At 35.8% G+C, this 14015-nt stretch overlaps 1 protein-coding gene across 1 annotated transcript in view; it reads left to right on the top strand.

Annotated features, from left to right (window-relative positions):
* PPIP5K2 (diphosphoinositol pentakisphosphate kinase 2) overlaps positions 1-14015 on the top strand; it is a 70326-nt gene that overhangs the window by 22685 nt on the left and 33626 nt on the right. The window contains 6 exon segments of the mRNA XM_006081185.3: positions 350-435; positions 4234-4359; positions 4499-4620; positions 4890-5072; positions 11944-12085; positions 12847-13070. Of these exon segments, the coding sequence (XP_006081247.1) occupies positions 350-435; positions 4234-4359; positions 4499-4620; positions 4890-5072; positions 11944-12085; positions 12847-13070 (883 nt within the window).

The following is a 14015-nucleotide window of genomic DNA, read 5'->3' as shown; positions in this document are numbered from 1 at the left end:
ACCGGTTGCCTCCTGCAAGCTGCAAGCCCCCAACCAGGTCAGGAGCAAACCTGCAACCCAGGTATGTGCCCTGATTGGGAATCAAATCCTCAACCTTTTAGTGTACTGGAGGATGCTCCTACCAACTGATCCACACCAGCCATGGCTATATTTTCATTTTTAAGGTGCTACAATGATTACTTTTGCCACAGATATTCTACTAGGATATTTTGAAGAATTCAACAAGGTAATTACAATAGAGGAGGCAATAAATGTAAGGTTAGTTTTTTTCTGTAGATGGATTTAGTTGTTTTCTAGGAGGTCATATTACTGAATGTTGTTCGTTCTGCTTGCCATTTTTATTTTTCAGGTATGGCCACTTTTCTGGAATAAATCGTAAGGTGCAATTAACCTATCTCCCTCATGGTTGTCCTAAAACATCTAGTGAAGAGGAAGGTATGTCATTATTAATGCTTATTGTGTTTTAATTATATGTAGGGACTGGCTTGCTTTTTAGTGGTGTTTTGTTAACTGCTTTCTATCTAAAATGTAGATTTTATCCTTTAAGTAAAGGGTAGATTTTATTATATTGAAAACTGCATAGAACTTCCCTTTTACTCTGGGGTTGTTTCAGAAAACTTATTTATTTATAACTAAATGTTACTTAATGAGCCTCTTCCTCTTTTGGCAGAAGAGGTCAAACTATATAGGATGAAAGCTCAAAAAATATGAAAAGACTATTTAAAAAAATACATGATCAACGTGTTCAAAAATATTTTTCTCCAGAATAAGCATTTAAATATAATTAGTCTTTTCAGAGTAGTCAGCACAAAAGTTCATATACTCATTTACCTTTCAAAAGAAAAATAGGCAGGGGTTAGAAAAGCCATTTTGTGGAGAAATGCAGTTGCCCAATAATTACAGTAGGTCCTTGAGTTACGTCGGAGATCCATTCCTACGGCACACGATGTAACGTGATGTTCGCCATAAGTCAGAACCCACCTACATAAGCACCTACGTCACTCACATGGAGCACATACACAGCAGTAATGACGTGAAAGAGTAAAACAAATTTAAAAGAAAGATAACAATTCCTGGTAAATAAATAGTAAAAAACATAAAGCACATATGTACATATGTCGAAATGACAGAACTTTTTTTTTTTAATAAATAAATGGGAGATGTCAACGTAACCACGAAACAGCATACGTCGAGTCCGATGTAACCCGAGGACTGCCTGTAATATGATCTACACTAATAAAAGAGAAACATGGTAATTGGCGTACGACCGCTACCCTTCCCATTGGCTAATCAGCATATCCTTATGCAAATTAACTGTCAGCCAAGATGGCGGCCGGCAGCCAGGCAGCTGGAAGCAAACATGAGGCTTGCTTGCTTCAGTGACTTCGGACTCCAACGTTCCCCGCCTGACTTGCCGGCCTCTGAGCTACAACTCTAAGAAACTATGTTGCAAATATAGAAGCTAAACAAAACTCCAGAAAGCAGCTTTCAGTCAGCCGGGATCTCAGAGCTAGAGTTATACATTGTTTCGATTATAGCAGCGGAAGCCTCAGAGCTAGAGCCAGAGCTAAAGCTGGCCCAGAATAAAAAAAAGAAAAAAAGGAGTGGTTGGGAGCTTCAGTCAATTGCCAGCCTGAAAGCAGCCCTCAGCTCCTCACCCAGACTGGCCAGGCACCCCAGTGGGGACCCCCACCCTGATCCAGGACACCCTTCAAGGCAAACCAGCAGGCCCCCAGGCCTCTATCCTATATAGTAAAAGGGTAATATGCCTCCCAGCACCGGGATCAGCGGAGCCTTGAGGCCTCCTGGCACCGGATCAGTGTGACGGGGCAGCGCCTAAACCCCCTGATCGCCCTGCGGCTCTGTGAGTGAAAGGGGGCGGGGCCACAACCTCCCTTTCCGCCCACAGGCACTACTCTGTGTGTGACAGGGTGTGGCCCCCCCCCCCCCACAGGCCCTGCTCTGTGTGTGACAGGGTGCGGCGCCCCAACCCCCCCCCGCCCCCCCACAGGCCCTGCTCTGTGTGTGACAGGGTAGAGCCATAACCTCCCCATCGGCCCTGCCCTGAGTGTGAGAGTGGTGGCGCCACAACCCCCTGATTGGTCCTGCTCTGTGGGTGATAGAGGGCGGTGCCCTAACTCCCCTATCAGCCCTACTCTGTGAGTGACAGGGGGGAGCTCCTCAACCTGCTGATGGGCCCTGCTCTGTGCGTGACAGGGGGGAGCTCCCCAACCCCCAGATTGGCCCTGCTCTGTGCGTGACAGGGTATGGAGCCCCAACCCCCTGATGGGCCCTGCTCTGTGCGTGACAGGGTATGGAGCCCCAACCCCCTGATGGGCCCTGCTCTGTGCGTCACAGGGGGTGGCGCCGCAACCTCCCCATCGACCCTGCCTTGAGTGTGATAGGGGGCGGTGCCCCAACCCCCCAATCAGCCCTACCCTGAGCATGACTGAGGGTGGCATCACAACCTCCCAATCCGCCCTGCTCTGTGCATGACAGGGGGCGGTGCCCCAACTCCCCAATTGGCCCTTCTCTGAGCCCGACCAGGGGCTGCACCTAGGGATTGGGCCTTCCCTCTGCCACCCAGGAGCAGGCCTAAGCCAGCAGGTCGTTATCTCCTGAGGGGTCCCAGACTGTGAGAGGGCACAGGCCGGGCTGAGGGACCCCCCCTTCCCCCCCGAGTGCACAAATTTTTGTGCACCGGGCCTCTAGTAATAATAATAATTACTCTTGCCTATCACATTGCAAAAGTGTCTTCTTATTTTATTCTTTTCTCAAACTGGTAATAAAGAATGCTGATGAGAATATAGTGTGGCAGGATTTCAGTCTACTGGTAGGAGTATAAATTGACATAACTCTTTGAATAGTAATTTGTCAATATCTGTATATCAGGAACTTCAAAAAATGTTCATATGCTTTAACCTTCATTCTACTTATACGAGTTTATCCCAAGGAAATAATTGAATATTCAGGGGAAGATTGATCTATTGGGACTTTCAAAATGGCATTATTTATACTAGCAAAAGTTGAAGTAATAATTATCTTACATGCAAACAGAACTTTGACTATGTTGATCTTTATATTTTTATTAGAGGCCTGATGCATGAAATTCATGCAAGAGCAGGCCTTCCTTCCCCCCCGCTGCCAGCATGGGCTTCCCTCTGGCAGTCACCCTTGACCAGGCTTCCCTCACAGCCCTGGCTTCATCTGGAAGGACGTCCGGTCTAATTAGCATATTATGCTTTTATTATTATAGATTTTAAGATTTGATGTGTTCTCTTATACTGGTGATTAATAGCAATAAGCTTAATTTCTTTTACCTTAATCTTTATGATAAAAACATTCCATAAATAACTAAATTAAAAGTCAGTTAATTAAATGTTCTTCCATAAACTAATATTGGTGTGCATGGTAAAACACATACAACTATTAACTCGCCCCAAGGAAAGGGTGATTTTCTATTATTTCTAATGAATCATCAAGTTGTCTAAGCACTTATATTGCTGGTTTTTAAAATACCTTTTTTTTGTAGCATAACAGAACTTAATACAGGACAGATCAAAATTAAGTATAGAAATTACTCACTTATTGTACCTCCTCTAAATCTGAGAAAATACTTGGTCTGGGACATATAGAGATTCCACAGTTCCCAATTTTATTTTATTTATTTTTTTAATTACAGTTGACATACAGTATTATATTAATTTCAGATGTACAACATAGTAATTAAACATTTCACAAGTCTTAACTTTAAAAGCTGCTCTTGGCTACATTTTTTTGTATATCTCACCTATACATTTAAAGTATATAATTAATTTAGGCTCTGTCATTTCACATCTTCCTAAAATTTATGCAAGTCACTGATTCCTAATCATAGAAAAGGGATATATCTTCTTCACTTCAGCTCTTGATATAAAGACAAGATCTGGATCCCATCATCAAGGAGCTCTTAATCTAGCATGTGTAGCACAATTACATACATTGCTGTCAAACCACTATGAGACCAGTGAGGGAGAAGCAATACTTCCGTTCAGAAACTCGGAAAGAGCCTTATTCCAAAGAATGGGGGAGATTTTGAGATTTTAACAGGTGGAATAAGGGGTATTTCTGGCAGAAGTCTACAAAGAGAGGTATGTTTAAGGAACAAAGGGCCACAAAGAAAAATTAATCTTGAAACACATGTTTAAAAGAAACAAATTTGACATTTGCTTTATCCATTTACATGTATCCTAGACAGCCGAAGAGAAGAACCATCCTTACTTTTGGTTTTAAAATGGGGAGGAGAACTAACTCCTGCAGGCAGGGTCCAGGCTGAAGAACTTGGAAGAGCTTTCAGGTGTATGTATCCTGGAGGTCAAGGTAAATCTTGGAGTTTCTCTAATTTGGTTAAATGTATACATTGTGTTTTCATATCTTTATGTACTTTGAGACATTAAATGTTTATGGAAATATAGTGAAATAAAAATATAGCTTAAGTGATTTGAGGATTTATTTTCAGGAGATTATGCAGGATTTCCTGGTTGTGGATTACTTAGATTGCATAGTACCTACAGACATGACCTCAAAATATATGCCTCTGATGAAGGACGCGTGCAGATGACTGCAGCTGCTTTTGCCAAGGTATAAGTCAATGTTTTTAAAATTACTAGAATTTTTATCTCATATTGCATTTTAAAATATTTTTATGAAGACAGTGTTAAATTTACAAATCTGAAACTTTCAACTAAAGCCCTGAAATGACAGTGACAAACTATATTAGTAATAAAGTTTGTTTATTGTAAATAGTTTATACCTTATAAAATTCAGCATGTAACAAAATAATTATGATACTTCCTATTATTTTATATAATAAGTTTAAAAACAGTGTTGGTTTTACTTAATATGTTTAGGGGCTACTGGCACTAGAAGGAGAGCTTACACCCATCCTTGTTCAGATGGTAAAAAGTGCAAACATGAATGGTCTTCTGGACAGTGATAGCGACTCTTTGAGCAGTTGTCAGCAACGTGTGAAAGCAAGACTTCATGAAATACTTCAGAAGGACAGAGATTTTACTACTGAAGATTATGAAAAGGTGGGTTTTAACAAACTCTTTTACATGTGAAATATTATACACACAGAAAAGTACAAAAACATACACTTAGCCTTTATTGTATTGTATCATATAACCATCACCATCCAGACAGAGAAATAGAACATTGCAACAACTCTAGCCTCTGTGTACCCCTATCCTGATTGCAACCTCTCTTCTGGCTTTTTATGTTGCTCTTTTTCATAACCATATCATTGGATAAGTCTGCATCTCTAACTACTATAGTTTTAGTAGTTTTGGCTGTTTATTAAGCCTCAAATAATAGAATATGTTTTCTTTTATGTCTGGCTTCTTTTACTCAATATTGTTTGTGAAATTCACATGTATTTTTGAGAATTTTAATTAGTTAATAATCATCTATCTCTGTGTAGTATTTTATTTCAGATGTTGGTGAACTTTCTCTGTAAAAGACCAGATACTAAATGTTTTAGGCTTTGAGGTTTATATTTGGTCTTTTGTTGCATAATCTTTTTTTTTTTTTTTAAACCACCTTTGATAAATGGACAAACTATATGGGCTATGTCACTGGCCACATTTGCCCTGCAGGCCTTAGTTTTACCCCATGTTATATTTATGTGTATACTACAATTTACATATGCTTCTATTATTGCTATAGTTTTGGGTTATTTGATTAATAATGCTATGACTATCCTTGTGTGGGTCCTATTGCATATGAGCATATGTCTCTCTTGGATCTATTCTAGGAGTAGAATTGTAACCCACAGTATGCTTATGTTTCAATATCAGTAGATGATGTCCAACTGTTTTCCGAAGTCATTGGCCCAATTACACTCCCATCGAAATTCCTTGAGAATTGTCATTGTTCTACATAGTCTCTATTCATGTCATCTTCAGACTAATCAATTTTGACCATTCTGGCGGTAGATGTATAGAAGTATTTCATTGGATAATCCTCTCTCCTAAGGACTTCTCTTCAAGTCTCTTGTCTTTTTTTTCTACTACTTGTCTGTGTTTTTCTTTTTGAGTGGTAGAAGTTCTTTATATTTCAGATATGAGCTCCTTTTTATATATACTACCACCTATTCTGAGCCTTTATTATATCTTTTGATAAACAGAAATTCCTATTTTTTATGAATTCCAAGTTCAATTTTTTCCTTTATGGTCAATGCATTTTAATGTATTGTTTATATCTTTTTCTAACCAGAAGGCGTTAGATATTCTTATATATGATCTGTAAGCTTTACTGTTTTGCCCTTCATATTTATCTGCAGTCCAGCTAAAATTTTATGCTATAAGGTAAGGATGTAAATTTGTATTTTTTTCCCTAACTATATGTTTTCCTTGGTGCCTCAGCATGACATACTGCAAAGACCATCCTTTCCCCATTACTTTATAATATCACCTTTATCATATATGTTCGTCTGCTCTTTTGTGGATCACAAATCCTACCTAGTTCCTTCTTCAAGCTTTTCTTGGCTTTTCCTACATTTCCATATATATTTTTAAATAATCTGGTCAGAAATTCTGTTTGGATATTGATCTACATTGCATTAAACTTGTAGTTTGTGAAAACTTACATATTTTTTAAAAATTGTACAATTGTAAATGGTATCTCAGAGTTTTATTTTCTAATTGTTGCTGTTATGTAGAAACATTTTTAATATTGACTTTATATGCATCAATCTTTTGAACTTATTTATTAATTTAATGATTTATCTGTAGATTTTTTTTGATTCTTTAAAAGCATATCCACAAAATTTTTTCTTCCTTCCTATCTTTATATGTTTTTATTCTTTTTCTTACCTTAATTTAGTAGCTAGCATCTTCAAATTCATGTTAAATAGAAGTGGCATTTCTTGCCCTAGCTGGTTTGGCTCATGGATAGAGCGTCGGCCTACAGACTGGGGGGTCCCAGGTTCGATTCCAGCCAAGGGCACATGCCCAGGTTGTGGGCTCGATTCCCAGTGGGGGGCGTGCAGGAGGCAGCCAATCAATGATTCTCTCTCATCATTGATGTTTCTATCTGTCTCTCCCTCTCTGAAATCAATAAATTAAAAAAATATATTTTTTTAAAAAGTGGCATGTTTTGTGCATGCTCTGAAAAGGAAAGCTTTTAACACTTGTCCATTAAGTGTGATGTTTTCTGTAATTTTTTATAGCTTCTCATTTCAGTATGAGGGAATTCTATTCTGTTCCTATTTTGCTAAGATTTTTATCATGAAAAGTTACTGATTTTTATCATTATCTTTTCATCTATTGCATCGTATGATATTTTAGAATGAGACACTACTTTTGTTCCTAGAATCAACTTTTTAATGTATTTTTTAAAAATATATATCACTGGGTTTACTAATATTTTTGGTTAGGAGTTTTATATTACATTTTTTATGTCTTTGACTGCTTTTAATATTAGGATTGTACTAGACTCATAAAAATAGTTAGGGGATCCTATTTAGGTGGAATAGTTTGTGTACTTATGTTTCATTTAATGTTTGGTAAAATTTACTGGTAAATCCTATGGTAAATTTTATTGGCATTTTCTTTGTGATAAAGTTTAGAATTATGAATTCCAGAGTAATTTAGTAGGTTCTAGTTATTATGTCATATCAGTATTAAGTTATATTCTTCTAAACATTTATAATATACTATATAAGTTCTTTGTAATGTCTGAAATATCTGTAGGGACATCCTTTTTGTTTTATCACATTATACCATTTTTCTTCTTTTTAAAAAAATATATTTTTTATTAATTTCAGAGAGGAAGGGAGAGGGAGAGAGATCAAAACATCAGTGATGAGAGAGAATCATTGATTGGCTACCTCCTGCACACCCCTGACCAGGGATTGAGCCTATAGCCTGGGCATGTACCCTAACTGGAAATTGAACCATGACTTTCTGGTTCACAGGTCAATGCTCAACCACTGAGCCACACCAGCCAAGCATATTATTTTTCTTCTTGATGAGTTTTGCTATGGTTAATCCATATTTATTAATTCTTTCAAAGACCTAACTTACAGATTTGTCAGATTTGTTGGTCCTCTAAATTATGCACCTGGTTTTCATTTGATTAATTTTTATTATTTAATGTCTTATTCCTTCTATTTCTACAGTTTTATTTTGCTATTTTTCTAATTCGAAAAAACTGATGTCACTAGATGGATGCTTATTAAGTCTTGAATCTTTTCTAAAATACATGCTCTGCCATAAATTTTTCTTTATGCATTGCTTTAACTGTATTCATAATATATAAAGGTTTATGCAATTTGGGACATTTTCTTATTTTCTTTGTGATTTCTTTTTTGGTCATGGGTTATTTAAAAGTATATTTTTAAAATTTCCAAATCTATTGCATTTTAAAGTTATACTTTCATTATATCTAACTTTATATCATTTTGGTTCAAATAAAAATTCCTCTTGGTTTCTTTATCTATTTTTTCTTGCTTTACTGTTTTAAAATTTCCAAATATAATTGTGTATTTTTCATGTCTCTGTAGTCCTCTCAATTCTTGCTTTATCTCTTTTGATTCCATGTTTTTAGATGCATATAAATTTAGAGTTGATATATTTCAATCAGTACTTTTTGCCTCAAAGTTTACTTTGTTTGAGACTAATATAGCTACAACAGTCATTTTCTTTTATTTGGTGTTTGCATAGTATACCAGATTACTTTTAATCTTTCTGAAACTGTATTTCTTAGGTATAGCTCTTAAAATCTGCATATAGTTGTTTTTTAAATAATTCTTATGAAAATTTTGGTTTATTCTCTCCTTTCTTGCTTCATTAGAATTGATACTTTATTTATTTTTCTGTTAGTTTGACATTTTTGTTTGATTTTACTGTTTGTTTTGACATTACCCCAGAGATAGCAGTAGGCTTCTGTGACTTCTAAAAGTTGAATGTTTACATCATGCTTTTACTCTCTTCCTGGACAATGCAAGGACTCTAAAGAGTGCTTTTCAAACTTTAACTTGCATAAGAATTGTCTGGGGCCTTATTAAAAAATGCAGATTCTGATCCATCATATCTGCAGTGGGGAATAGAATTTTGCATTTTTAATAAGCTCCCAATTCATGCCAATATTATTGGTCCTTGAACTGGATAGCAGTAAGGCCCCAAATCATTGTAACATTTGCTCAGCTAGCACCTTACATGATACAGTAAGTAATGTCGTTTATTTTTATTCTGTATATTTTAAACCCCACAATGTGTCATTTTTGTTATCCTTTTATACAAGCAATATTTATTTAGATTTACCTATAAATTTACCCTTAAATTACCTTTTTCCTTCTTTCTGAATTTTAGAGTTTCCATTTAAAATCGTTTTCATTCTGTTTGGAGAGCAATATAGTAAATCTGTTAGTATCACCCTACTGGTGGTGAATTCTTTTTTCCTTGCCTAAAGGTATTTTTATTTCAACTTTCCTCTTAGGGTATTTTTTCTTGGGTATAGAATTCTAGGATGGCACTTTCTTTCATTGCTTTGAAGATATTGTTTTACTATCTTCTAGCTTTCAGTGTTTATCTTGAGAAGTTAGTTGTTGATCTTCTTATTGCACCTTTGAAGATAACTTTTAAAAATAACTTCTGCCCTGACTGGTTTGGCTCAGTGGATAGAGCGTCAGCCTGTGGACTGAAGGGTCCCAGGTTCGATTCCAGTCAAGGGCATGTACCTTGGCTGTGGGCACATCCCCAGTAGGGGGTGTGCAGGAGGCAGCTGATCGATGTTTCTCTCTCATCGATGTTTCTAACTCTTTATCCCTCTCCCTTCCTCTCTGTAAAAAATCAATAAAATATATTTAAAAATAACTTCTTTTGGCATAATTTCATCTTTGGTTTTCAGCAGTTTTTCTATTTTATGTCTAGATGTAAATTGCTTTCTAATTTTTCCTGCTAATAGTTTCTAATAGGATTCTTGGGTCTTTTGTTTCAGTTTTGGAAAATATTTTTTTGGTTTTTTTTCCCCTGTTGCTTTCTTCTGGGTCTCCAAATATATGCTTGCTAGAACTTTGTCTTATCCATTCTTTTGATTTTTTTTTTTCATCCTTTTTTCTCTGTGATTTATTCTGGATAATATCTTCTAACCAGTCTCTAATTTACTAAATTTATCTCTGGCTGTATCTAATGTACTTATAAAGTCAGCCAGTGTATTTTTCAATTTCAGAATTTCTATTTGCTTCTTTTTTATATATAATATTGTCATTTTCTATAATGTGCAATTCTTTGATAACTTTCAATGTTTTCTTTTATCTTCTTGATCATAGAAAGTCTCTCTTTTTTTTAGTTTTTGATAATTTTATTACTTAGAGTCTCTGGTTCTGTTTCTGTTGTTTATTCTCCTGGTTGGTATTCATGATGTCCTGTTTTCTTGTGTGCCTGATTATCTTTAATTATGGGTGAATACTTTATTTGTGGAAATAAATGGAATATTAACATCTTCCAATAAGGTTTATTATTTGTTCCTGCTCTATGCCTTTGGACATAGCAATCTAAGATTGCCTTAATCCAGTTTCAGAACAGATCTTTTTGGATCAGCAGTTGACCTGAACCTCATCTGCAGTTGTTGGTGGATTGGTTTGCTTCTGATTCATTCTCACTTTTTTGAGGCAGAGTTTACCAGTCTTCCACCTTTTGAAATCCTGGACTTCCCTTTTGCTCCCTTAGCCTAATAGGACTATTAAAGATTTACTCCACTTCTCTGCTGTCTATTCAGGATCAACAAATGTCTCCAATTCAGAAGCAGCCTTAAATGCCAGATTCTCTGTATGAGTTTTGGTTCTATAATTCTTTTATTATATTAACTAGAGGCCCTGTGCACGAAATTTGTGCACGGGGTGGGGAGGGTTCCTCAGCCCAGCCTGTGCCCTCATAGTCCAGGACCCCTTGGGGGATATCTGGGACCCCTTGCTCCTTACTGCCCACCTGCTCGCTGCTCCTTACCACTCGGCTAGCTGCTCCTTAGCGCTGCCGCAGAGGCAGGAGAGGCTCCTGCCACCACCGCTGTGCTCGCCAGCTGTGAGCCCAGCTTCTGGCTGAGCGGCGCTCCCCTTGTGGGAGTGCACTGACCACCAGGGGGCAGCTCCTGCATTGAGCGTCTGCCCAATGGTGATCAGTGCACATCATAGCGACCAGTCGTTCTGGTCGTTCCGCCATAATGGTCACTTAGGCTTTTATTATATAGATTCTCAGATACCTCAAAGCAGAAGTATAGAAGTTCTTTGCCCAAGATTTTTACGTATTTACAATGGTTAAATTAAGCTGAACTACTAGTTCGTCATAGTAAGAAGTGGAACTCTACACTTTTTATTATTTGTAGAAACTTACCTGATGGAATTAAATGATTTGCCAAGCTAAGTGTAAAATCTAGAATTTGAAACTATGTTGTGATTAATGACTTTTGTTGACTTGTAAAAAATCTTATCACAACGGGATTAGCATGGTGTTTCAGAGCATCAGCTCTGTAGCCAGACTACCTGCTTTTTTATCCCACTCGTCACATACTGGTGGTTGATCTTGGACTTAACCTCTAAATACCTCAACTAGAAAAAAAGATGATTGTAATAATAGAGCCTTAGGGTTATTACATGTAAATAAATATGTCAAATTGTTAGGACAGTATTTGCTCATATTGAGTCAACAAATTGTTGATGTAAGAATAAAATGGCATTGTGAGTTACAGTACTTCTGCCATATTTTCTCTGATGATGATCTCATGATAGCGAAGGTTTAATTTTTTTAACATGAAATTTGAGTTTTTTGCTTCATTCTTAATCTTATTACTATACAGTGTGGCCATCTTAATTTGTGGTATGGAATTATTCTTCAGTTTTGTATATTGTTATTTTGGACAGTTGTGCACAAACAGATGTAAAATATATACTTTATCCATTTGTAGCTTACTCCATCTGGAAGCATTTCTCTTATTAAATCAATGCATTTAATTAAAAATCCTGTGAAGACCTGTGACGAAGTTTATTCTTTGATACAAAGTTTGACTTCTCAAATCAGACATCGCATGGAAGATCCCAAATCATCAGGTAAATATCATGTTTTTCTTAGAGCATAGCACAAATAAAAATTGCTATTTGTTTACTATAAACATTTGCAATAATCTTAAAAAATAAAGCTCATTCTACATGTAGTTGTGAGTTAATGTATATCCAACAAAAGAATAAATAGCTAAGTTATAGTTGCTTTTTTTCCTTTGACAGCATGAAAGAAAACATTCTTATTTGGTTCATTCTGTAGTGTTCCCAGATAGCTAAACAGCAAATAAGCAGCATAATAAACAAGAGCAAACAATAAGAAGGTGACTTGTCTCTGGCTCTGAGACTAGCTTGATTAATAACTTGGACAACCTTGTAAGCTTGGATTGCTTACTAGTTAAAGTAGATTTTTGAATTGTTTAATTTTTATGGTTTCTTTCCGGTAATGACTGTCTACTCTGTTAGTTAAGTGAATCTAATAAAATAATAAATAATAATATAATTAAAGTAAGTTAAAATTCAGAATTGAAAATTTATTAGCTTCAAAGAGTTTTGTATATAATTCTGTTTCTTACTATTGATGTGTGTAACATATGGAAAGGTCTTTATAAACCCAAGTTTTAACCTACATATACCTTTATTCAAGTCTACAAAATATATGGTTGTTAATAGCTTATGCCTATGGTAATATTTCCTAGCTCCTTAACAATTTTATTTTTGACATTCAAAAAAAATTGCTAATTATCAATCTTTTAGTATATTCTTAATTTGATTTTTAATTTTAATATATTAAACATTTCATGTTGTTTTAGATATTCAGCTTTACCATAGTGAGACATTAGAGCTTATGCTACGTAGATGGTCCAAGTTGGAGAAAGACTTTAAAACAAAGAATGGAAGATATGACATTAGTAAAATCCCTGACATATATGACTGTATAAAATACGATGTCCAGCATAACGGTTCCTTGAAATTAGAAGACACAATGGAATTATATGGTCTTTCAAAGGCATTAGCAGATATTGTTATCCCTCAGGTAAGTAATTCCTAGGAATCACTTTCTTAGTGTTGTATAGATACTTTACAAATGTCTTCTCAGTGGATAAAAGACAGCTGATTTTCATGTTCATTTAAAACCCGCAACTTCAAAAAGGAAACTAAGTAATTATGAATTTATATTTTGAACTTTTTATTTATTATATGAAATTATTATTTGATTTTCTAATTGTTTGTAATGACTTTTTTAAAAAAATATTTATTGTTGAGAGTATTTCAGTTGTCCCCCTTTTTGCCCCCATTGTCCCCTTCCACCTGATTCCTGCCCCACCCCAGGCCCTCACTACCCTATTGTTTGTGTCCATAGGTATATGCATATATGCATATAAGATCTTTGGTTAATCTTCCCCACCCTTCCCCTCTGAGATTCATCAGTATGTTCCATGTTTCCATGCCGCTGGTTCTATTATATTCATCAGTTTATTTTGTTCATTAGATTCCTTGTTTGTTTATGTTGATTTTTAGATTCAATTGTCGATAGATATTTATTGCCATTTTGTTCATATTTTTTATCCATTTTCTTCCTCATCTTCTTCTTTCTCTTCCTCTTCCTCTTCTTAAATAATATCCTTCAAACATTTCATGTAATACTGGTTTGGTGGTGATTAACTCCTTTAGCTTTTTCTTGTCTATGAATCTCTTTATCTGACCTTCAATTCTAAATGACAGCTTTGTAGTGACTTTTTAAAATTTAAGCATTGATATTCCTAAAGAACAATAATACACTAACAAATAAGACAACTAAAACAATGGAATAAATTACTTAAATATTTATTGGGCAGCTATTGTACATCTACCAGTCCTATGCTGTGGAGATGTGTGGGGGGTGGGAGAAAAGGGTAGCTGTGGCCCTATTTAAATTTTAAAATTCTTTATGGGAAAGTATTTTGAATATAATATTTAGAGGTCAAGATGTAAGTAGTTA

Source organism: Myotis lucifugus, unplaced genomic scaffold (genome assembly GCF_000147115.1).
Source record: "Myotis lucifugus unplaced genomic scaffold, Myoluc2.0 scaffold_0, whole genome shotgun sequence".
Taxonomy (NCBI): domain Eukaryota; kingdom Metazoa; phylum Chordata; class Mammalia; order Chiroptera; family Vespertilionidae; genus Myotis; species Myotis lucifugus.
This window is presented reverse-complemented; position numbering and strand designations above follow the sequence as displayed.